Source organism: Podarcis erhardii (genome assembly GCF_964252035.2).
Source record: "Podarcis erhardii genome assembly, chromosome: 3".
Lineage (NCBI taxonomy): Eukaryota > Metazoa > Chordata > Lepidosauria > Squamata > Lacertidae > Podarcis > Podarcis erhardii.
This window is the reverse complement of record NC_138507.1, coordinates 758839-784019: the sequence shown is the minus strand read 5'-3', so window position 1 is coordinate 784019 and position 25181 is coordinate 758839. Positions and strand designations below refer to the sequence as shown.

The following is a 25181-nucleotide window of genomic DNA, read 5'->3' as shown; positions in this document are numbered from 1 at the left end:
GAAATGACACCAGAGAAGGATGTTCTTCTCATTATAGGGGATTGGAATGCTAAAGTAGGGAGTCAAGAGATAAAAGGAACAACTGGCAAGTTTGGCCTTGGAGTTCAAAACGAAGCAGGGCAAAGGCTAATAGAGTTCTGCCAAGAGAACAAGCTGGTCATCACAAACACACTTTTCCAACAACACAAGAGACGACTCTACACATGGACATCACCAAATGGGCAGCATCGAAATCAAATTGATTATATTCTCTGCAGCCAAAGATGGAGAAGCTCTATACAGTCAGCAAAAACAAGACCTGGAGCTGACTGTGGCTCAGATCATCAGCTTCTTATAGCAAAATTCAAGCTTAAACTGAAGAAAGTAGGAAAAACCACTGGGCCGGTAAGATACAATCTAAATCAAATCCCTTTATAAATACACAGTGGAAGTGAGAAACAGGTTTAAGGACAGAGTGCCTGAAGAACTATGGATGGAGGCTTGCAACATTATACAGGAGGCAGCAACGAAAACCATCCCAATGAAAAGGAAATGCAAGAAAGCAAAGTAGCTGTCCAACGAGGCCTTACAAATAGCGGGGGAGAGGGACTTCCGGGATAGCGCGAATGGGTAATGGCGGACTCCCTCTGAGCTCCGGAGGGAGTCGGCTCCGCTAAGGACGGGTCTTGCCGTGCCGGCGACACGGGGACCCTTAGAAACCGCAGGCGCGGAAGCCTGCGGACATGGTGACTCGGTGGGCACCTTAAGCGCCCTCCCTGACCCGCGAAGAGCCTTTTTAAAGGCTACGGAGTGGACCGGAGAGTGGCGTGGTGCTGAGAGTCGATCGCTGCCTTGGCGGAGCGAAGCCGCGAGCCATGACCGGAGAGCGCTGTCTTTCTTCTTAAAATTTGGACTGAAAATGTAACCCGTGAGTAAAAGGAAATTTCGGCACTAAAAGTTTCTTATTTACGAATTCGAGTATGATCGGGGGGACGTGTTAAAAAGGAAGTCCGCACTCCCCCTCCCCACCAAAAGATTTAAAGCAAAGAGATAGCACCAGGTCGGAAAGACTTTGGTGCTTAAACGGAGAACTTTCACAAACTGAATTAAGAAGTAATTTGAGCAGGAGTGGAAGAAAGAGGAATTCCGGGGGTTTTGCTTTTTAAGTTGACCCCCCCCAGACCCGGGTAGCGCCCAGTGTGGGAGCCCGAGAAACAGAATAAGGAGTTTGACAGCTGTCAAAAAGAGCTGTCAAACGAATAGCCGAAACGTGGAACTGTGTTATAACTGCTTTTCTGGATTAAATGCTACATTGAAACTGAATTGATTGAACTGATTGGAAACAAAATAATCCTTAACAACAAAGTAACTGACTGTTGGGTGAGATTCATGATGGAGATCCCTCTGGAGGGAACTGATGACATTGCAATGGCTGCTGAAGGAAAATTACTGGCAGAGATACAAAAAATGTTTTGTCTGGTGGGAACCTTGCAAAAACAGAACACAATTATGACTGAACAGTTGATGACCTTCAGTCTTAAACTTAACGACTCTGTCAATGGAACTAAACAAGTGGAAAAAAAATTTGCAGCTGCAGAAGGAGAGATAACCCTATGGGGGGAAGGAGAAAAAGAAAGAGTTCAACAAGAATGCAAACAGAAACCTGCAACTTTTGGGAATCAAAGAAACAAGGAGGATGACTATGGGATTGCAGACCTGCAGGGCCAGAGGAAGAGAGAAGCCCCTGGAATAATCAGAATATTGAATCAACAAAGAATGAACAAGTTCAATGGGGACTTCTTTCTGGGGCTGGACTTTGGGAGATTTGTTGTCTTTGGTCAAAAACTGTCTTTGTTTGATTTGGAAGAAAGAAAATATGAGGAGCTGCTGACAGAACTTCATGGAGAAGGGAAGACCAACAAAGAGGACTATAAACAAAATCGGCGGAGAGAGGCTAACTGGGGCCTGAAGGCCTCGGATGTCAGAAATCCGGGCTAAAACTGTTGTTTATCTATTTGGGTAGGGGCAAAGCGGGGGCAGGGGGGAGGGGAATTTGGGGTGGTAAAAACCTGGGATTTGGAACTGAAATATTATGATTTTAGATTTAATATTAAAAAAAAAAAAAAAAGATGAGTTTGTGGGAGAGAAATTAGGCCGACCTTGGAGAATAGATCCAATATGGGAAAGGGAACATGTAAAATTATGATAAGTTAAAAAGGGGGAAAAGATAAATTGGAAGGAAAGAATTGAATAATTTTTAAGAGATCTAATAAATAATTTGCTGAGCTATGTAGTGAAAATGGAAGGTGGGCAGGGGAGTGCGGGGAAGTCATTGAAAGAAGGAGATGAAAATTTGGTTGTGTTTTGTTTTGTTTTGTGTTTGTTTTACCTTTGTTTTGATTTTTTTTTATGTAAGTTTGTTTTGTCTTTAAAATTGAAAATTGAATAAAAATTATTAAAAAAAAAAAAAAAAACAAATAGCGGGGGAGAGAAGGCAAGCAAAATGCGAGGGAGATAGTGAAAGATAGAGGAAATTGAATGCACATTTCCAAAAAATAGCAAGGAGAGACAAGAAGGCCTTCTTAAATGAGTAATGCAAAGAAATAGAGGAAAACAACAGAATGGGAAGAACCAGAGATCTGTTCAAGAAAATTGGAGATATGAAAGGGACATTTTGTACAAAGATTACCATAATAAAGGACAAAAGTGGTAAGGACCTAACAGAAGCAGAAGACATGAAGAAGAGGTGGCAAGAATACACAGAGGAATTATACCAGAAAGATATGGATGTCTCGTACACCCCAGGTAGTGTGGTTGCTGACCTTGAGCCAGACATCCTGGAGAGTGAAGTCAAATGGGCCTTAGAAAGCACTGCTAATAACAAGGCCAGTGGAAGTGATGGTATTCCAGCTGAACTATTTAAAATTTTAAAAGATGATGCTGTTGAGGTGCTACACTCAATATGCCCGCAAATTTGGAAAACTCAGCAGTGGCCAGAGGATTAGAGAAGATCAGTCTACATCCCAATCCCAAAGAAGGGCAGTGCCAAGGAATGTTCCAACTACCGCACAATTGCACTCATTTCACACGCAAGCAAGGTAATGCTTGAAATTCTACAAGGAAGGCTCAAGCAGTATGTGGACCAAGAACTCCCAGAAGTGCAAGGTGGATTTCGAAGGGGCAGAGGAACCAGAGACCAAATTGCAAACATGCGCTGGATTATGGAGAAAGCTAGAGAATTCCAGAAAGAGAATTCCAGAAAGAGAATTCTGCTTCATTGACTATGCAAAAGCCTTTGACTGTGTCGACCACAGCAAACTATGGCAAGTTCTCAAAGAAATGGGAGTGCCTGATCACCTCATCTGTCTCCTGAGAAATCTCTATGTGGGACAAGAAGCTACAGTTAGAACTGGATATGGAACAACTGATTGGTTCAAAATTGGTTCAAAATTGTCTCCCTGCTTATTTAACTTATATGCAGAATTCATCATGCGAAAGGCTGGGCTAGATGAATCCCAAGCCAGAATTAAGATTACCGGAAGAAATATCAACAACCTCAGATATGCAGATGACACCAACCTTGATGGCAGAAAGTGAGGCGGAATTAAAGAACCTTTTAATGAGGGTGAAAGAGGAGAGCGCAAAATATGGTCTGAAGCTCAACATCAAAAAAACGAAGATCATGGCCACTGGTCCCATTACCTCCTGGCAAACAGAAGGGGAAGAAATGGAGGCAGTGAGAGATTTTACTTTCTTGAGCTCCATGATCACTGCAGATGGTGACAGCAGCCACGAAATTAAAAGACGCCTGCTTCTTGGGAGAAAAGCAATGACAAACCTAGACAGCATCTTAAAAAGTAGAGACATCATCTTGCCAACCAAGTCCTATGGACTGCAAGAAGATCAAACCTATTCATTCTGAAGGAAATCAGCCCTGAGTGCTCACTGGAAGGACAATACTTTGGCCACCTCGTGAGAAGAGAAGACTCCCTGGAAAAGACCCTGATGTTGAGAAAGATTGAGGGCACAAGGAGAAGGGGACGACAGAGGACAAGATGGTTGGACAGTGTTCTCAAAGCTACGAACATAAGTTTGACCAAACTGTGGGAGGAAGTGGAAGACAGGAGTGCCTGGCGTGCTCTGGTCCATGGGGTCACGAAGAGTCGGACCCAACTAAACGACTAAACAACAAAAACAACAAGAAGACTACTGTATGACCTCCAAAGTAACCACATAAACATTGTGAATAAATAAAATATTGTGCATTGCTCTGCTACTACAAACATTTGGAAACTAAACAGAACTCTTTTTCGACATGATGAGTAATTATATAAATTGCCTTCAATATATAACTGCCTTAGCTTTTCCACCGATGGAGCTGACAGTCCATTAACAGGAAAAGCATGCACCTCAATAACAATGCTCAGCATTTGTACAGTACTTTGAATATGTTATAATTTCTTGCAATCACTGTTGTCCCCCTGTGGCCGATGGGGGTCTGAGGCTGAGAGAGAAAAGCTTGTCCAAGGCCATGTAATAACATTCAAAGCCAGGACACAAGTGCTTAGCTCAGTACATTATTTTTCTTATTTATTTCAAGTACTTATATACAACTTTTCTTCTGGTAAGGAAAATTTCCCCAGATTATTTATATCCCACCTTTTCTCAAAGGACCTCAAAGTGGTCTCACACTTTCCCCTCCCCTCTCCATTTTATCCTCACAGTGACCCTGTGAGGTAGGCTAGACTGAAAGACTGTGAGTGGCCCACGGTCACCCAGTGATCTTTGGGGCGGAGTGGGGATTCAAATCCTGCTTTCCCTGGTCCTAGTCCATCACTCTAGCCCCCATTGGCTCTTTTGAAATGTAAAGAATCAAGGTCTAGCTAAGTCATTTGGCTACTTATGTTTAGATCAGTTGACCTCACAATGGGAGTTTTAGATTTATCAATTTTTTAAGAAACTTAATTAAATCAAAATGAAATGCTGCTTTAACTGTTTTGCACTGCTAGCACTACATATTTTGTGATAGTACACTGCCAAAGTAGTGGATATAGTCCCATGTTAAGCACCTAGTCACTCACTTGCTTTCGCTCCGCCCTCATCTGCTCCATTTGGGCCCTTGGACAGCGAAGTCTTATGAGCCACTCCAAGTCTGTACTTTCCTGCCTTGGCACTCCAGGATAGACCTAGTATGAGATTGTTGAATTAGCAAAAAAAAGGGGGGGGGAGAGCCCACTAGTCTTAAAAAACAAAAATATTCAGAGGCCTTCAAAGAATATACTGGCTCCTCTCAACAGCTCCAGATCACAGCTTGTCAAGCCAGACGTCAACTTTCTAATAACTCACTCTAAAAGTATATGTATCTTGTAGGCTACTGAGTGGAATGGGGAACCAGTACTTAGTACAACAGAACTTCTCTACAATAGACAATAAGTGTTCCAAAGTTAGGTCATAGGACTGTGACATCAGTCCTCAATTCCAACTTATTCAATTCTTTGAGATGTTTTTCTTTATTCCCTAGAAGTTCTTTCTACTTGAAAGAACATGGCACAACAGCAATGGATATGCAGAAATTAGATAAGGTGACTAAGCAGAATGTACTTGGCATAGTGTTATGGAAATATTAAGTGCTGTATCTTAGAAGTACAATGCACACATACAGTGCTTCCCAAAATTCTCGTCTTCTGCTATAGTTCTGAGAAACTATGAAACAGGCCAATTACAGCACAAACATGCAATACATCTTTAATGATACATAAGAAACTAGTTTAACAGTGTTTCTATGTAGCTATCACACTAAGATTTAAATAGCTGTACAGTGGTACCTCGGGTTACGAACAGTCCTGCTTACGAACGCTTCAGGTTACGAATTCCACAAACCCGGAAGTAGATGTCCCAGGTTGCGAACTTTGCCCCGGGATATGAATGCAATCTGCTTCTGGGGCCACGGGAGGCCTACATATGTAGGGAATGTGTGCCTCAGGTTAAGAATGCTTCGGGTTAAGAACGGACTTCCAGAACAAATTAAGTTTGTAACCCGAGGTACCACTGTAAATGATTGCATTACCACATCTCAATTTTTATGCTTTTTTTTTTTTTAAGATTCTCTGGGAGCTACAACCAAAGAATGGCTAATACAATGGTACCTCGGGTTAAGAACTGAATTCGTTCCGGAGGTTCATTCTTAACCTGAAACTGTTCTTAACCTGAAGCACCACTTTAGCTAATGGGGCCTCCCGCTGCCGCTGCGCAATTTCTGTTCTCATCCTGAAGCAAAGTTCTTAACCCGAGGTACTATTTCTGGGTTAATGGAGTCTGTAACCTGAAGCGTCTGTAACCCGAGGTACCACTGTATATGTTTTAAACATATAAATAAATAGTCTTTAAGGGAGCTGAAAGTGGGTGGAAAGAATTACAGCTTCCCATGTTTAATTTGCCTCACTTATAACACTTTCATACAGATGTTCCAAGTTTTGTAATCAACACAAAACCTGTAAAACCTATTTGTTGAGTTGAAAGTTAAATGTATAAACAACCAACAAACCATAATTCATTTTCAAATCACCAACTCTAAAAACAATAGCATCCATCTGTCACCAGCCACAACAGATTTCTGAAAATTCATTTGTTTAACTTGTATCTGTTTCCCTTCACACAACAGGAGATAAAGAATATTTAACAAATTAGTAGATAGATTATTTTTTAACAGTATCCAGCTCCTTCTTGCCATCTATCTTCAATTGCCAGTTTAGTTTACAGTGGTACCTCTGGCTACGTACTTAATTCGTTCAGGAGGTCCCTTCTTAACATGAAACTGTTCTTAACTTGAGTTACCACTTTAGCTAATGGCACCTGCCGCTGCGCTACTGCCGCACAATTTCTGTTCTCATCATGAAGCAAAGTTCTTAACTCAAGGTACTATTTCTGGGTTAGCGGAGTCTGTAACCTGAAGCATCTGTAACCTGAAGTGTATGTAACCCAAGGTACCACTGTACTTATACAGTCATACCTCGGGTTGAAGTAGCTTCAGAATAAGTATTTACGGGTTGCGCGCTGCGGCGACCCAAAAGTAACGGAGTGTGTTACTTCAAGGTTTCACTGCTTGTGCATACACAGACGGTCAAAATGATGTCACGCGCATGCACGGAAGTGGCGAATCGCAACCCGCGGGTTGTGTTTGCTTCTGGATGCGAACGGGGCTCCGGAACAGATCCCATTCGCATCCAGAAGTACCACTGTAAAATGTGTTGGCTGATTTTCCACCCAAAGGTGCACAAAGACAATACATATCCATATGCTATTTCCTGGGCAGATGAAGTTTTGTGGCACATCCTGTTCTACATTCTGTCTCTTTAATGTTATTGTTGTTTATTAAATTTGTATACCTCACATCATCCACAGATCTCAGGGCGGTACACAACATAAAACAAGATACAGAGGATTGCTTCATGGGATCAGTAGGAAACTAAGTAACAGTGCTCTCTGAAATCCCCCTCCCAAGTCAGACACAGCTTGTCTTTAAGAGGGGATAGCATTTTTGAAAATTTTAGAAGCATTACGATACGATACGATATCTTTATTGTCATTGTCCCTTGCAGAACAATGAAATTGTGGCGACATATATAACACAAATCTTAAATACTGTGAAAGAAAGGAAAAGCAAACAGAAGAAGGCTCTTATGAACTGATGCACTAGAATCAGTTGTGTCTGGAATTCAGAATGCATCAGCTTTATTGCATTTCTTCAAGAAAACATCTGACCTTCTGTACCTGGTAAGGTGTAATAGGCATCCATTCTGTAAGCGCTATAAAATCCTCTTCTTTATCCAAATGCGAGAATCCAGTCTTTGTAGGCTGTAATGATATTTGCTGGATAAATTTAAAGTAAAAAAACCATCTAAGGCAATGCTTACTTGAGAGTATGTCTCATTGTCACATCCTTCTGACTTAAGAGTGAGCAGGAAAGGTCTCACAGCAATAGGCTGATGAGCTTTAAGTTCCAAGGGATTTCCCAGTTTCCTCAAAACAAGTGTGTTTCTTTAAAAAGGGTGAGAGCCAATGTAATGCAAGTGTCTGCTCACACAAGCGGGTTTCTCTTTCCTCTCATCCCTCCTGCACCCTCCCAACCCCCTCAAACGTTCCTCTAGCATGCAAGGGGGCTAGATGCAGAAGAGAAACTGAAAATCAAGTTGCACAAGCCAATTTCCATTGAACAAATGGACATACTGTATATCACCGCATGTTGCCCCAAGAGTATAAACTTTGTTTATTTCAGTCATTTAAAAGATGATTTAATTGGCTTGGAAAAAATGCCAATATTTTTCACCTTCACAGGACAACCAAGCAATGAGGAAAACAAAGTGAGGGTTGGGAGTAGGAATTTTTTAAAAATCAGACTAGAAAAATTGTCTTTCCACTATGGAGGGAAATGTCGTCGGGCCATTCCTTGGTGTGTGGAGTGCCGCAGGGCGCAATTCTCTCCCCGATGCTTTTTAACATCTTTATGCGCCCCCTTACCCAGATTATCTGGAGCTTTGGGCTGGGCTGTCACCAATATGCTGATGACACTCAGCTCTATCTGCTGATGGATGCCCACACCGACTCAGCCCCGAACACACTGACCAGATTCTTGGAAGCTGTGGCTGGATGGTTTCGTGGGAGCTGATTGAAACTAAATCCTTCGAAGACAGAGGTCCTATGGTTGGGTCGGGATGGCATGGGGATGAGGGACCAACTCCCTTCTCTTGCGGGGGCCCAATTAGTGCCATTGCCTTCCGTTAAGAGTTTGGGTGTAATCCTTGACGCCTCCCTTTCCATGGAGGCGCAAGTTACAGCAACAGCCAAGGCAACATTTTTCCACCTTCGCCGCATCAAGCAGTTGGTCCCTTACCTTTCCCGCCCTGACCTGGCCACAGTGATCCATGTGACGGTCATCTCCAGGCTTGACTACTGTAATTCGCTCTACGCGGGGCTGCCCTTGAAGCTGACCCAGAAACTCCAGAGGGTGCCGAATGCTGCAGCGAGGCTCCTCACGGGGTCTCTGCCATGGGAGCATTTCAAACCCAGTGCTTTTCAAACTGCACTGGCTCCCGGTAGAGTTCAGGGTCAAATTTAAGGTGCTGCTTTTGACCTTTAAAGCCCTTCACGGCCTAGGACCCTCATACCTACGGGACCGCCTCTCCCGGTATGCCCCACGGAGAGCCTCAAGGTCCATAAATAGCAACACCCTAGTGGTCCCAGGCCCTAAGGAAGTTAGATTGGCTTCAACCAGAGCCAGGGCCTTTTCAACTCTGGCCTGGTGGAACACTCTGCCTCATGAGACCAGGGCCCTGCAGGATCTGATTTCTTTCCGCAGGGCCTGTAAGACAGAGTTGTTCCATCTGGCCTTTGGCTTGGAGCCAATTTGATTCCCTCCCTCTCTTTCTTTTTTCCTTTCCTTCTCCTCCTGCGATGAGGCTACATTTTAATATTTTAATGTTTCAATATTTTAATGTTGTATTTTAATTTTGTTTTTAAGTTCTAATCATTCAACTTGTTTTTATTATTGCTTGTAAGCCGCTCTGAGCCCGGCCTTGGCTGGGGAGGGTGGGGTATAAATAAAAAATTATTATAATTATTATAATTATAATTATTATTATTAAATCAGATGCTTAAAAAAATGAGACTATCTGTTTTTTAAAAATCATACTATATGCTTGGAGATATTGTGTGTGTGCATCTGACGTGGCACAGCCCTTACTACTTTATGCCCACAAGATACAGGAAGCCCCAGCTGACACAGCGTCCAGGCGAATTAAGCAGATGTGCAAGAAGAGGGTAAGTAGAGCCCCTTAAGTTAATAAGTTTATTAAAATAAACAGTAGACAGAATAGTAACGGCGCAGTAAGAGCATTGTGTGCTAAGACCCAAATCTAGAAAAAACTTTTAACTCAGGAGCTAAATTCTACGAGTAGGAAGTCTTTAGAAAAGCTCTCAGGAGAGGGAAGTGCTCACATGCCCATGTGCTGCTTGCAGGTTTCCCACAAACATCTGACTGGCCAGATCCAGCAATCTTATGTTCGTATGACATGGGAATTTCATGGTGTCTCCTACATTTTCATGTATCACATTAAATTTATTTTGAAATATTCAGTGTTGTTGTTTAAAAGTACTTAATATGCTATGCTTTGAACTGCATATGCATAAGCACTACTACTTGTTATGTCCAAGTTGCACTGGTCAACTGGATCGAGGAGGAGTTTAGAGCAAGAGGGAATGAGTTTATCCCCACTGCATTTTGAGTATATGTGACACATGAATTTGACTAATTTTTAAAAGCAAAATCTAAATATAGAGGCAGAATTCGAGTAATTATGTAGTTCTTTACTAAATCAACCCAATACCCAATTATCCAGGTTGCACACTGAGAACTGTTGTGTCACAAAGGTTCATACACATTGCTGTCCTCTTCTCAAGTCTTAGATACATTAAAGTCAGGTTACTAAAATATAGACCTTTTTTGCTTGGGCGTATCTACGATATCGATGCCGGGCTTTTGGACAGCAAACTTTTATAAGCCAGTCTTCTCCTGAGCTGTCACTATCTAAAGATGCTGCTGAATCAGTCTAGAAAAAACAACAAGCAAGCACATTAAAGTAAGCATAAACAATGAAAACTTTCTGCATAGATGGCTTTCCCCACCCTACCGCGACCAACCAACTAGAACTGCCATTTGTAGAAATGCCAGTGTGTTTAGAAGCCTATAAAGAATGTTCTTTATAAAGTTCAGGTTCTTCTCAGATGTCAACTGCTAAAAGTAATGGGGGAATCCTCATAACTAAATAATCAGTTGTGATCCCTACCTCTTGCTGAACTGCCCATTCTAGAACAGGGATGGGGAACCTGTGGCCCTCCAAAGGGTTGCTGGGACTACATATCTCACCACTGGCTATGCTGATGAGGCCTGCTGGGAACTGAAGGCCATGAAGATCTGGAGGGCCAAGGGTTCTCCATCCATGTTTAGAACAGTATCATTTATAGAGGGAAATGAAGGTTGGAGTTGGATGGGGAACAGACGACTACCTCAGTGCTTAAGGTGGCCCAAACATAACTAACATACTTAAGCTGCAGGATACATGCACCACTTGGAGAAAATCTGCTGTCCTCTTCATGGGGGTGTGTGGGGGGGAACTCTTTGCATATTCATGTTATCACTAACAGGGTATTTATAACAAGAATTATGATTTTGCAGCTTCTGATGTTTTATTGTTTATTATTACATTTTTGTGCTTGTAATTATGTGTTTATTCATATGGTTTTAACTACTGAAAGGCGGCTAAGGAATAAAACGATGAATGGATGGATGTAAATGCAGTCAGTTTAGATTATCTGTGCAATTATGAGATTCCCCCCCCCCCCAGGTTTAAGATTGTAGCTCGTTGTTTGCCCTCTGTGGTTTTAAGCACACATGTAAATATTTTGCCCAAGCTATGTAGTTTTATGGTTCTGGGACTCTTAGCCCCGTTTAAACTTTTATGGCAGTGGTTTCCTCAACTTGCCTTGCCTTGTAGAGACAAAGGAAGGTCTTATCCCAAAGATGCTTCATGTGGTTAAAATCTGCAAGCGACAGAAGGCAAGTACACCCCCCCCCCAATGAAACATCAGATGATGCTGTACCTTTTAGGAACTTCAGATACTTGCTTAGACATGCTTTTAGTAGCAATGTTTACTCGTTTTTGGAAGCCAGCAAGTTGCCCAGGAAGCCAACTACACAACTTCAGATGAAATGTGCAATGTGTAGTGCCTTATATATTGCCATTTATTTTAAATCAGGATTGATTTAAACCAAAATGGGGCTTATGTTATCTTGCCAGTGGTGTTTTATGGATTTTATTATAGATTTTGTGTGGAAGCATAACTGTAATTCTACTTCCAGCTGGTTATGGATGAGCAATGCCTCAGCAGTGCTAAAGAATCCTAGTGCTCAAATGACCAGGGTATCTAGTTTGCATTTTGAAAACTGAAGGGATGGTTCTGGCTGTGGCTGCAGCTGTTGTGTGTGACAGACAGCAGCGCCAGGCTCAGAAATTCCAACAGAGGGCTGAAGCCTCTCTCTGATTGGCTACCCAGCCAGCCAGCCAGAAGGGGGTGGAGCCAGCCCTTTTGGAGGGAAAATAAACAGGGCTGCTTCTGGGGGAGAGTTAGGGTTGGATTTGAGGGGTCAGACAAGGTTCAGGCTGAGAAATAGGGCTTGGTTGGGATGGGAGAAAGGGATGAGGAGAGGATTTGACTGAGGGAGAACTGGCTCTGATCCACGCGGCACATCCGCTCGGAGGAGACTCTCTCTAGCCAGAGGAAGGAGCCTCGCAGCTTGGCTAGGAAGAGCGGGTGGAGGGTCTGGGGAAAGTCTTCTGACAGGAACTAACTGGAGGGCTGAGTCTGAGCCAGGAGAGGGAGAAGAAGATGGGGGAAGACAGACGAAAGCGGGGTCTCCTTCCAGGCGGGAGGGGAGAGATCTTCTAGGCCAGAGCTTTCCAGACTTTTCATCTTGATGACCCACTTGTCAGAGATGCCTCGTTTTGGGACACACTACTTCCAATTTACTAGCAAACGGGAGGCTAAACAAAGCCCTTTCTAGCCCCGGAAGGAGCGCAGGGAGCATTGCTCTCTTCTTGGCAAAGAAGACCCCTAAGCCAGTAACAAGGGGGAGGGGACCCCCTGGGTCTGTTGTACTGTTTGAAAAGACCTCAGTAGTGGGATGGCTAAGAGAGGGGAACTGAGGGAAAGCGCCCCTCACTTATGAACCAGGGTATTCAATTGGGAAACACTGGCCAGTGAGCACTCCAGTTGGAGAACAGCCTTGACCAAAGGTGTCATAGACTTTGAAGACACTCGAACTCAGGATGCAAGGGAGAAACGTGCTAAGAGGAAGGCACGCTTGGCAAATCCTCACCATGACCGACTCCCGTCCGGAAACCAATGTCCCCACTGTGGAAGGACGTGTGGATCCAGAATTGGCCTCCACAGTCACTTACGGACTCACTGTTAAAACCGTGTTCATGGAAGACAAGATTGCCAAAGAAGCAGCGGCAGCAGCTGTGTCCAAAGTATTTAACTGTAATACCTATAACAGCTAAGTAAAGAAACGAGAGGGAAGTAGCAGAAACTGAGTTAAGCATTTTACCACCTATTCAAGAACCTTGAACATCTACCTGAAGTGTGCGAAATACTATAAAGCACTGAAGGAATGGCTAGTACAACCATTGAAAGAAGTTTGTAACCAAATCTTGGAGGGGAAAAAGGCTCCCGAATCGTGGAAGGAAGCATTCATCTCACTTATACCGAAGACAGAAACTGAGAAACATCAAGTCAAGAACTACCGCCCTATATCACTTCTGAATGTGGATTATAAAATTTTTGCAGACATTTTAGCAAAAAAATTTTAAAAAGTTCTGTTGGAGGAGATTCACGGGGACCAAACAGGCTTTCTACCAGGTAGACAATTATCAGAAAATGTGAGGAACATTATAGACATTTTAGAACTTTTGGAAACTGACATAAATAGAAAGGCTGTTTTGATTTTTGTGGACGCGGAGAAAGCCTTTGACAACATTTGTTGGAGTTTTATGAAGAGGAATCTCCAAGGGATGGGGGTAGGCAAAAATTTTGAAAATGGTATAGGTGCAATATATTCTGAGCAAAAGGCCAAACTAATTGTAAATGGTATGGTCATGGACGAGATTCCAATAGAGAAAGGGACACGACAGGGATGCCCAATATCCCCCCTATTGTTTATATCGGTACTGGAGGTTTTCTTGAACATGATTAGAAGGGACCAGATGGTTAAAGGAATACAGGTCGGAACTAAACAATATAAGTTAAGAGCATTTGCAGATGATCTAGTTTTGACACTACAACAGCCAGAAGCCAGTACAAAAAGAGTTTTGGAACTAATTGAAATATTTGGTCAAGTAGCAGGTTTTAAATTAAACAAACATAAGACAAAAGTCTTGGAAAAAAATCTAACGATGGGGGAAAAAGATAGCTTTCAAAGAGAAACCGGTTTGGAAATTGCAAAAAGAGTAAAATATCTGGGGGTGAACTTAACATCTAAGAATGTGAACTTATTTAAAGATAATTATGAGAAATGTTGGTTGGAAGTGAAGAAAGATTTCGATATATGGTCTAGGCTGAGACTTTCCTTGTTAGGCCGAATTGCTGTTATCAAGATGAATGTACTGCCGAGATTGTTATTTCTGTTCCAGACATTGCAAATTTTAGACAAGATGGATTGTTTCAAGAAGTGGCAGAAAGATATATCTAAATTTGTCTGGCAGGGCAAAAAACCCAGAATAAAATTTAAGATTCTGACTGATGTAAAGGATAGAGGGGGCTTTGCCCTGCCGGACTTAAAACTTTACTATGAAGCAGCAGCTTTCTGCTGGCTGAAACCATGGCTACTTCTTGAGAATACAGATATTCTGGATCTGGAAGGTTATGATAACAACTTTGGTTGGCATGCATATCTATGGTATGACAAGGTAAAGGTACATAGAAACTTTAAAAACCATATTGTCAGGAAAGCACTGTATAATGTATGGAATAGATATAAAGATTTGTTAGAGAGTAAAACCCCCAGGTGGTTGTCACCAATGGAAGCCAAGGCGGTAAAAAGACTGAACATGGACTCAGATTGGCCAAAATATTGTGAAATTATAGAATATGATGGTGAAAACCTGAAACTACAGAGTTTTGAGAAATTGAAACCTAAAGTCTGAGACTGGTTACATTATTACCAGATTAATGAAACCTTTAAGCAGGACAGGAAACTAGGATTTCAGAAGGAGAGGTCAAAGTTAGAAACAGAATTGCTAGAACCCAATACTAAGAATTTGTCTAGAATGTATAATTTGCTGCTAAAATGGAACACACAGGATGAAACGGTTAAATCAGCTATGATTAAGTGGGCACAAGATGTTGGTCATGATATTATGTTTGCTGACTGGGAGCAGTTATGGACCACAGGCATTAAATTTACGGCATGTAGTGCCTTGAAAGAGAATATAATGAAAATGATCTATAGGTGGTACATGACCCCAGTCAAGCTTGCAAAGATATATCATTTGCCCAATAACAATTGCTGGAAGTGTAATGAATGCGAAGGAACTTTTTATCATCTTTGGTGGACCTGCCCGAAGATTAAGGCCTACTGGGATCTATAATGAAATTAAGAAAATCCTTAAGTGGACATTTATAAAGAAACCAGAGGCTTTTCTCTTGGGCATGGTGGGCCAAACGGTTCTAAAGAAAGATAGAACATTTTTTATGTACGCAACAGCAGCAGCAAGAATTCTTTTGGCGAAGTATTGGAAGACTAAAGAAGTACCTACTCTGGAAGAATGGCAGACCAAGGTGACTGAATTCATGGGACTGGCAGAGATGACCGGCAGAATCCGTGACCAGAAGAGAGAGACAGTGGAAGAAGACTGGAAAAAATTCAAAATCTATCTTAAAAATTGTTGTAAAATTTCGGAATGTTAAGATGTCAAGGGATTGGATATAAAGAATTACAGCTGTAAAAATTGAAATTTAAAAAAAGCTTTAAAGAGAATTAAATATAAAAAGGGATGAAGGATTGCTAAAAAATTTTAAAATAAGGATGCAGTGAAGGGGAGGTTTGGGGAAGTCGTGTTATGTTTGTTTGTTTTTTGTTTATGTTGTAAAATTAATAAAAATTATTTAAAAAAAAAAAAAAGAACATCTACCTGAAGTGTAACAACTGATTTTTAGCATCCGAAGTTTAAGAAAAACTGTGCGTTTAAGCCTGCAATATCCTGATGTTGACTTCTACCTGAAAGAACACATCTCACGACCCAACTTTGTTTCACAAACTACTTCTTTTTGTAACTAAAACTTTTATTGTTTGATCAACTCCTATCCCCTCTAAATCACACAAGACTTGTGGTAAATTGTAGACTTTCATTTAATTGGCATACTGTGAGGTGCATCCACTATATTTAATTGGGGGCAGTAAAAGGAGTAAATCTACATATTAATTGGGAAATATATAAAAAAAAATGTCCAGTAGCACTTGAGAGACTAAGTTTGTTCTTGGTATAAGCTTTCGTGTGCATGCACACTTCTTCAGATATTAATTGGGAGTTAACGGTGAGATCTGCTACATGTAAGCCAGAAAGTCAGCCGGCAGCTTTTTTGCTCCGTTTGACATCTTTATCTGCGGCCGCCCAGAAGAGCCTTCAAAGAATTGCACCCGTTACCAAGGCGGCAGAATCCCAGACGTGGTGGGACTACAGCGCCCATCATGCACGACTTCGAGCGCCGGTGCTGCCAACGCCAAGGCTGCCGGTTCGATCCCCGCGCGGGACAGCCGCCTCTTCCGGCCCAGAGGCCTCCCAGGGTCCCTTTCCGCCTCCGCCGTCTCCCCAGAGGCGTCCCGAGGCGGAGAAGGGCTGGTCCGCAAGGGCGGCCTTCGGGAAGCGAGGCCCCGGGGTCCCTCTGGCCGCCGCCGCCACTCACTCACTCGGTCGGGGAGGCCCGGAGGAGGATGGTGCTCTTTGGGCGTGGATGTCATTGGCCCCCGCTGCCCTCCGGCGGCCCCGCTGCCCTCCGGGGCCTCCATGCCCGCCGGGGTCGGGCCCGCGCGGCCTCGCCCAGCGCAGCCCGCCGCGGTCAGAAGCCTCCTTGCCGCGCGCCGGCGGAGGGGCCAGGAGGGACGCAGCGCGCCGGCGGAGGGCCGCCCCTCCGCCGGGGGAAAAGAGTCCCTCGGCTTCTCCTTCCCGGAACTCCCTACGGAGTTCCGCTGCTCCCGAGGAGTGGTTGCCTCTTACCGGGCTGGGAACGGGGCTTCGGTTGGAAACACACGCGAGTCCCACCAGCCCCAGGAAGAAAACGGCAAGTCGCCTTGCTGTATTCATCCGCGCCAGGCGGCCAAGGCGCCCGAAGCCCCGCTCGTAGCCATGGCGATTCGGGGCGAGAAAGGAGCTCCAATCAAAAGGGAGCGCGCTGCCCGAGGAGCCAATCGCTGGCCTCCGCCATTCATCCGCTGAAGAGGCTCGTGGTTGCAGCGATTGGCTTCTGGGAGACGACGGGGCGGGCTGGTCCTTCAATCCACTTGCATGTAATTATCATCTCAGCCGGGGATGGTGCGCCTGAGCATGTGCAGAGAGCCAGCCCCTCCCCAAGCGCCTCCCTGGCAGCAAGGATGTGGGGACTTGCCACTTGATAACTAGTTATAAATTTTGTGAAATAAGGGTGCAGAACAGGAGAGGTATGGGGAAGTCTTCAAGTTTGTATGATCTGTGTTTTTTCTTTTTCTATGTTGTATTGTTATTTTTTCTTGTTATGTTTATGTTGTTATGTTTATGTTGTGAAAACTTAATAAAAATTATTAAAAAAAAAAAAAAGATAACTAGTTATAAATTATCTGGGGAACCCAGAATTTCCATAAGAGTGGAGACGCACAGAGGACATGTGCGGTCTAGCTGCACACATTCCATGCTATAACCAATTCACCTGAGAGAGCGAGAGCGCAGATAAAGTGACCTAGGGGAGCATTTGCTGATTAGTGTGGCACTTTGCACCTTAACATGCCTCTCCTGTCTGTTGGAGCTATTACATGTGCTGCTGAAGCAAGGTTGCATTTTCCATACTCTGCAAGTGATCCGATTTTCCAGGGACAGTCCCAGAATTACGAAAGCGACGCCAGCTTCTGATCTGATCTCGGAATGTCCCTATCCCCCACCCGCACCCCGCTCCGTGCTGCTACTGCGGATTTCAGGGAGGAAAATGAGCCGGTGCTTGTTCTGAGTGGTGGCTGCGAGGGAGCATCCCATTGCTTCTCCATGGCCATCGCTGCCAGCCTCCTCCCTTGGGCAGCTGCTGGAGAGCGGGTGAGGAAGACGAGAGGCGGCTGCTTCGCATGCCCAGCCTTTCAGGAGGCACTGGCCCGGCACTGGTGCAGGCAGAGGGCAGGGCCGCCCAGAGTGGGAAGAATGGGGGAACAGAGCACAAGGAGTCTTGCTTTTTCATACAGAAATGTGTCTAATCTTGCCCCTTTCTGTAATTTATCAGTGTATGTTTTTCTTTTTGTAAATCTACGAAATAATAAATTAAAATCGGGATTAAGGGGTTTTCTCAGACAGTGGAGGATGTATGTGCTGTGTCCTGCTGGTGTAGGGATGGTGGCACTTGCTGTGAGGGGGGGGAAGGCAACAAATGGGGGTAAAGGAGGATCAGTTGGGAGGAGTGAGAAATGTCTCTATTTTTATCTGAGGAATGTTGGAGGGTACACGTTTTCAATGGTAAATGTTATGTAGTGAAGTTTCACCCTGGGCCAGCAGGGGGATACTGTAGATAGTTTTCACTCAGGTCTGTAGATAGTTTTCACTCAGGTACACGTCAGTTATTTTAGGCAGGAAACTCTGGGTTGTTGTTGCTACAATGTTGACAGCCGGCTGCCTATAAAAGCAGGCCGGCTGAGCTGTTTGCTGGTTAGTTCTATTCCAGCTTACAAAATAAAGAGCTGCTTTGGAGAAATCGCTGTGTCGTCTGCTATGTCAAGCCACAACTTAACAGTAAATCTTTGTACATGAATGTTTTTACTTTAATTTAATTTTACTTTGCGGCCCAACTAATTAACAGCAGTTTATACCACATATGCAAATGACAGTTTTGTCTTTTCAATGTATTATATATGCAAGTAATTGTAATACTTGGCATGTTGTAGGACATTTTTACAAGTTCAGAACACTTCACATGCATTACCTCAGTAATTCTTCCACCAACTTGGCATAGGTCAGTATTACTTCAGTACTGCAGGAAAAGGACGGGGTAACACTTTGGGGTTACATCTGGTATTTAGCTGCTGATGCTAAAGTACAAAGTAAGTGCAAACAATATAGGTGGCATTTAGACCTAACAGCAAACATTTACCATTATGAGTAGAGCAGCCTTGAGCTTGCAGATTTCCTCTTCCTCATGAGTAAGTAGACACTTCAGCTGGTTTGCTATTCTCTTCCAAACCATGCTTATAATGGCAAGCAATGGTGATGTGAGTGGGCTAACTCTTCCTGTACCCCCTTTTCTTCAGATATACCCTCAAATCACACACACACAACCCCAGTTTTACCCTTCACTGAACATAAATGGAGAGAAAGTTTGGTGTACAAGTACATTGTTAAACACATATCATTTAAATTCTCCTGATAGCTTAAAATGAAAGAATGATGCCTTCGCAACACTAAGAAATTCTGTGGAATCAGCCAAAGTAGGGATTTCTGCATTCTTGGGGGACTCCCCAAATATGCAGAAAGATACTTGTTTATTAATCAAACCAAACATCATGAGGATTGAACACGCTCACTAAACTCCAGGAGGTATGCAGTGTTGAAGTATTGACTTCCAAAGCTAAGAGTCTTTAAAACACCATCCACAGCAGGGAGGGAGAGGAAAATGTGCTCTGGACCCCATACTCTTACAATTGGTACTTTGGTTCTTGAACGCCTCGGTACTCATACGTTTTGGCTCCTGAACGCCAAAAACCCGGAAGTAAGTGTTCCAGTTTTCAAATGTTCTTTGGAAGCCAAATGTCTGACACTGCTTCCGCTTGAGTGCAAGAAGCTCCTGCAGCCAATTGAAAACTGTGCCTTGGTTTTTGAACGTTTTCAGAAGTCGAATGGACTTCTGGAATGAATTATGTTCAAGAACCAAGGTACGACTACTTGGGGCTAGATGGGAAAACGTTATTTCACCTAGCCCCAACCCTCAGCAGATAATGCTATTGGAACTTACAATATATTGCTAAACTGATTAGGTTCAGGGCAAGCAGCTTCCATTCACCTTGCGCCAAATCTCAGCTTCAAGGGCAGATTAGAAAACAACTCCAATTCCAGAGCTCAGCAGTTTTGTGCTACAGGCAGTTTCACAATCGTCACCCTTGTAGGGCAGTGCTTTTTTTCAGGGGGCACTCAAGGGTACGCAGTACTGGCACATCGTTTGTTGTTGTTAAAAAGTGTGGCACTTGCTGTAACGACTTCATGGTGAGTACGGGCATCTAGGGAAAAAGCACTGCTGTAGGGCCCCAGTCTATATCCTTGTGTAAGCTAAGTACTTCAGAGAGAGTATGGCCTTAAACTTGTGCCTGGTAACTAACAAGAGGTGTTAAGGAATAGTTTGTGCATTCATGTGACAATCACAGAGTGGTTCGCCTGCAGTGATCATCCATAGTTAATAGGTCAATGCTTCTAACGGACTCTGACTCCTCTATCAGTGTAGCTAGCTTATAGCCAGAAAAATGCTGGAGAAATCCTGCATTTACAGTAAGTGAGCATTGTGTCAAAATACTGTATAAAGACAAATGGCCTAATACATTTTAAAGTATTTCCTTTATGTCATATATCAAATCTCTTGTTACCTGGTACAGATCAACAAAGAGTTCTTTTTCCTTTAAGCAGTAATGGGAAGAAAATTTTCAGCAGCTGAAGCTTTGCCTGTTATTGATGCTTTGTCAGAGAAGTTACATTTCACAACATCCTGCTTTGGGGGCAAAGGGCATTTTATAGTCTGTGCTTTAGCTGCAAACACCCATTAATTGGCTGTCAGATAGAGTTACTCAGGAAAACTCTTGATAAAAACCAGCAGTTACACTGGAATGTTATTGCCCTCATCGAAAGCTGGGTGTGTTCTCTTCTCTCCTCCATTCTCAAGTCAAGGCTTTCTCCTCCCATTCATTATGTTCCGTGCATGGCTGGCCCAAGACATGTTTCTGCCTGAGGCAAAGAAGATGGCACCTCTGCAGAAGCTGACAGAACAGCAAATTGACACTGGAGGGACCCTCAGGGTACCAAACCGTATGGGAAACAGCCTTACTAGAAAAGCTAACCAACAAATTGAAATGAGCACAAGGACAAACAAGAGAGGATGCCTTCCACCCTGGAGTGGCTCCCTTTTATTACATATATAGCCCAAGGAGACAACAACATCGCCTCCCCCCTCCTGCCCCAACAGCATACAAATCATTATGGCTAACTTGACCCAACAACCCCTAGCCACCCAAGCCATGAACAAAACTCACTGCGGACAACCATGCCCTGGCCTCCCCAACAGTGTTTAATACTCCCATAGTCACATTTTGCCACTGGCAACCCCACATCTTTCTCCCCCCAATCTGACAGTGTCTATGATAGCAACATCTCACACCAAATGTACCTGTGGATAGGACTCTATGAACTGAAAACAGAGACGTTATATGTATGTTTGTTATCAATGACAATCTTTCACAAAAAACAAATTTAAAAAGCACTCATCACAGGATAACATCCTTCACTGCACTTTAGGACAACATGTGGGCTTAGGGAGTGTGGGCATCTCCATCCAGAGATCAAAGATTACAGATTTCAGTTCCTTTCCTAACCAGAAAATCTACGTGGAGTATAATCCTGATTACTGCAATGCTGTGATACAAGACGATTGCTAAATATGGAAATTGCAAATGAAATGTCTTGGTGCACTTATTTCGGATCAACCATTCAGACCATGATGCCCTTGTTCTCTGTGAGGATAAGTATACTCCTCTGGATTTACCTTGCAATAGGTCCAGTAGCATGTGGTAAAAGCAAATAAATATAGTAGATAGAAAAGTTTTTTCATTGGATGTGATAAAATTGGGTATCTGGTTATTTTAAGTTAATGAAGTAATTTAGACAAAGTTCCATATTTACCATTCAAATATCCAGTATTAGAAATCCAACAAATAGGGTATATTGACAGCAAAAATATGTGTGCTGCTATTGTAATAATTCTTAGCCTTGTTAATTTCACACTCGGCTTAAAAGATCTTCATTATTCATTTCCGTTTGTGCACTTGGATTGGCTGTGATATAGTGGTGCCTTGTTGTGTTTGGCACATACTAATGGAAAAGGTGTCTGGCTGCCTTTTTCTTTCAAAACTATAACATTCAATTTTTTCTTCAGCAGAGACAGTCCTAGTGCTTATTAAACGAAATCCTTCTTTGAGTAATAAGTCAACCAGCAGGCCCAGCACATTAGTTCCATTAATCAATTTCCTCTGATCAGGTTTTATAGAAACATATCTGGAAAAAACCATGAAAAAATGTTAGTGCCAGCATGTACCAGATAGTATACACCTACACTTGGTATTTTGCCTGCTACCAGTGCAATAAAAATGATCAGTAGCAGTCTTGCCTTAGTTTATTGCACATGCCTAAATATAAACTAGAAATTGATTAAAGCAGACAGCTGAGGTATAAGGTATATGATGAATGTAGTAGAATTAGAGTTGGAGCAGGAAGAACCTATTTGTAATAAGCAGGGTTTAAAAGAGAACGTCTGGAAAAGGTACGAAAACTTGTCAGAGTTGCATGAGAGTACATATGCTATTTGTATTGTGTTAGCTTTGAAATTAAGAAAAATACCTTGCTATAAACTGATCACTGTAGTCAGTGCCACACTGGAAAATGACATCATGATGGGAAGGCCTCTCCAAAGAAAGGGGAATCAACGACTTCTGTGAAGGGTCATTATGGCTTTTCCAAGTTGTTCCAACAAGCTTTTCTGAAAATACAGTGATTCTTCCAGCCAGTTCACCAATAGTGATGCTACAAGAGCCAAATACCCGGAAAAAAGCTTGCATTTCTTGGAGCAAGAATCGTATTTCCAAGATCTCTAGTTTTGGTTTCAACAAACTTTCTGGACTCAGAAGGTCAGCCAGAGAGTAAATTTCATAGAAATCAGCCTCTCTCTGCAGCCTCTGGTAGTCTGAGAAGTCACTGGGCAGAGAAAGCTGTCGTGTTCTTAGGAAGTCCAGGATATAGCTGAACAGAACTCCATCACGGTCTATAAAGAACTGGCCATTCACCAACCTACATTCTAAGTCATTGCCACCTAACATCCTTGCCAATCTAGATTCAGGGAATTGCTGTAGCGTAGAGCGCCATGTTGTGAATTTCACTCCTCCCACATTCAAAAGGCTCACATCTTGATTGTTCATTTTTCTCTTCTCCACAGGAAAACAGTGTCTTCTGGCAGTGTCTCCAAACTACATACGTAGAGGCCAAGAGCAAATCCTGTCCTGTGTTATGGGAGAAAAAGGCTGAGCAGACAGGATTCCCCAGCAACAACGCTGAAGTGTATAGTTTTGTTTACAAGGCTGGGTTGGTTGCTTGGGAACCAAAATACTGCAACTGAAATAAAGCATCATTTTAAAAAAAACATGTTGAAAGTCAACCAGTGAGATCCTGACTGGCCAGAATAGCATCCAGTTTAGGACAGATCATGACCTACTTCCTTCACCCACAACAATCTACCCAAATGAGCTGCCTATCTGTGAGGCAGATATTCACAAATGCTACTATAGCTCAGTTTTGTGATCAAGGAGCTACATAGGCCTGTCCTGAAAGCAAACAGATTTGTAAATTCCTATATTGGACTACAATCCTAACCCTTTACCTGGGAGTAAAGACTTACTTCTAAGTAGACATGGTGGATATTTCACTTTGGGGACAGAGGCTGATCTTAGGATCAAGTTCAAAATTTTTGTTAAGATAAGCAGCAATTTGGTATTGGAGTTCTCAAAGAACTCTCGGGTCACCCTAAAGCAGTGTTTCCCAACCTTGGGCCTCCAGCTGTTTTTGAACTACAATTCCCATCATCCCTGACCACTGGTCTTGCTAGCTAGGGATGATGGGAGTTGTAGTCCAAAAACAGCTGGAGGCCCAAGGTTGGGAAACACTGCCCTAAAGGATACTAATATGCCAAACCCTGGGTACATGTGGAGTTAGGGGAGGAGTAGTAACTCTGGTGGGGGACATATCGTGTTCATTTGAGGGCAGTTTGTCCACCTCTGGGCCCCACCCTACACTCAGCTTACTCGCAGCTCGTAACTGTCAGCATGGGACAGTGGCCACAACTCAGGAAATTTCTTCAACTTGCCAGCTAATCCAGGTGGGGGTAGCCAATTGGTCTCAAAATCCTTTGTGGATTAGGGACTTCCCTTGCATGTGAAGATGGGCTCCAGTGGATTAAGCAGATAGGAATAATAGTGGGTCCAACAGTCAAGGTGGTTTCTGCACGTGCTGTAGAAGCAAGTGAGGGGCAGATGGGGCTCATCAGTCTGGGAAGGGAGCCCATGTACTCATCTAGCAGGACAACTCTCTGGTCCTAACCATCTGCTGCCTTGTAGGATATCTTTGGGAGAATAAGCTAAGCAGTAAACCCTACAAAATGTGGAGAAGACTCCCAAGATGGCTTCTTGTATGCCTCCTTCCACAACTCCTGCAGCCAGGCTGATGCCAAACAGTGCTCTACTTTCCTTTGGACCCCATCAGTGAGGCAGAGGGTGGGTGGGTCTGGACAGCCCAGGACCTCCAGACCCCTGCTATGCTGGCAATCGGCCCAACACCCAAGTGACAGTAATGAGTCTGACTCAGAAACAAATGGATCCCAAGCTGGCTCAGTGTCTCCCAGAATGCCCCATTTTGGAGCTTCCCATCAGTGGTATTTTTACTGTACTTTTCAACTAAGGATTTCTGTACCTTATAGGACAGAGCTGTTTTGAAATTTATATAGTACTTTATATGACAGAGCTGTTTTGAATAGGGCAGAGGAAGACTTTCCCTCCATCGAAACCTCTGGAACAGTGTTTGGACAGCAGGCTAAGATGGCCTGATCAGCACCAGCAGCCTTTTTTCTTCCTCCTTTTAACATCCATCCTGAAGTTTTCTCAGGAATTCAAAAGATTGCACACCACTTTGTAACAATTTGGTTGGCCTAATTTATTTCCCTAATATGAATTTAGATTATATAGTTTGGGTGGGATTCACCTAAACAGACCTGTCGGCAGAATCCCTGGATAAGGACTTCCACAACAGGGCTTACCCCCTCTTCTGCCCCTGGTACTCCCTGAAATTGGCTTGGCAGCATGAGAGAACCCCCAGAACAGCACATGCAGGGGAAGGGGTTACTGCTCTGCCTGGCAAGCTGGAGTATTTGCACGGAATGAACAACTGGAAAAGTGTGAAGTTGAATTCCACCCTTTTGGATCAACACAGCTACCTTTAAAGCCAGTGAGACTTACTTTCAAGACAGGGTATATTTAGGATCAGCGTCTAACTAGAAACAGTTTTTTAGAAGTTAATAGTATGTATTTGTTCTTTCACATGTACATCCACATCAGGAATTGTTTTGCA

The 25181-nt window shown here is 43.2% G+C and overlaps 2 protein-coding genes and 1 long non-coding RNA gene across 11 annotated transcripts in view; 1 reads left to right on the top strand and 2 right to left on the bottom strand.

Moving 5' to 3' along the window:
• LOC309338388 (protein FAM228B-like) overlaps positions 1-16663 on the bottom strand; it is a 38715-nt gene extending 22052 nt beyond the window's left edge. For 3 of the 9 annotated variants that reach the window (XR_014154883.1, XR_014154884.1, XR_014154885.1), the window contains exons 1-4: positions 16499-16662; positions 10473-10583; positions 7750-7848; positions 5061-5165 (exon numbers count right to left, since the gene is read on the bottom strand). Coding sequence is in view for 3 of the 9 variants with exons in the window: in XM_081855630.1 (XP_081711756.1) it covers positions 5061-5165; positions 7750-7848; positions 10473-10583; positions 16499-16597 (414 nt within the window). In the remaining 6 variants the exon portion in view is untranslated. Of the gene's footprint in view, positions 1-5060; positions 5166-7749; positions 7849-10472; positions 10584-16498 lie in introns of all 9 variants that reach the window. The other 6 variants (XM_081855630.1, XM_081855631.1, XM_081855632.1 and 3 more) reach the window with 4 other exon arrangements.
• LOC309338474 lies at positions 5172-11594 on the top strand. Its single transcript, XR_014154908.1, has 3 exons — positions 5172-5561; positions 9736-9795; positions 11529-11594. It is a non-coding gene; the product is annotated as an uncharacterized lncRNA (long non-coding RNA).
• Positions 16664-20343: 3680 nt separating the features above from the next.
• KCNRG (potassium channel regulator) lies at positions 20344-23002 on the bottom strand. The gene is made up of 2 exons (XM_081855717.1): positions 22410-23002; positions 20344-22067 (listed from the first exon to the last, which is right to left on the bottom strand). Exons 1-2 carry the CDS (start codon positions 22982-22984, stop codon positions 21821-21823), a joined length of 822 nt encoding a protein of 273 aa, XP_081711843.1. The 5' UTR covers positions 22985-23002; the 3' UTR covers positions 20344-21820.
• Between the last annotated feature and the right edge of the window lie 2179 nt (positions 23003-25181).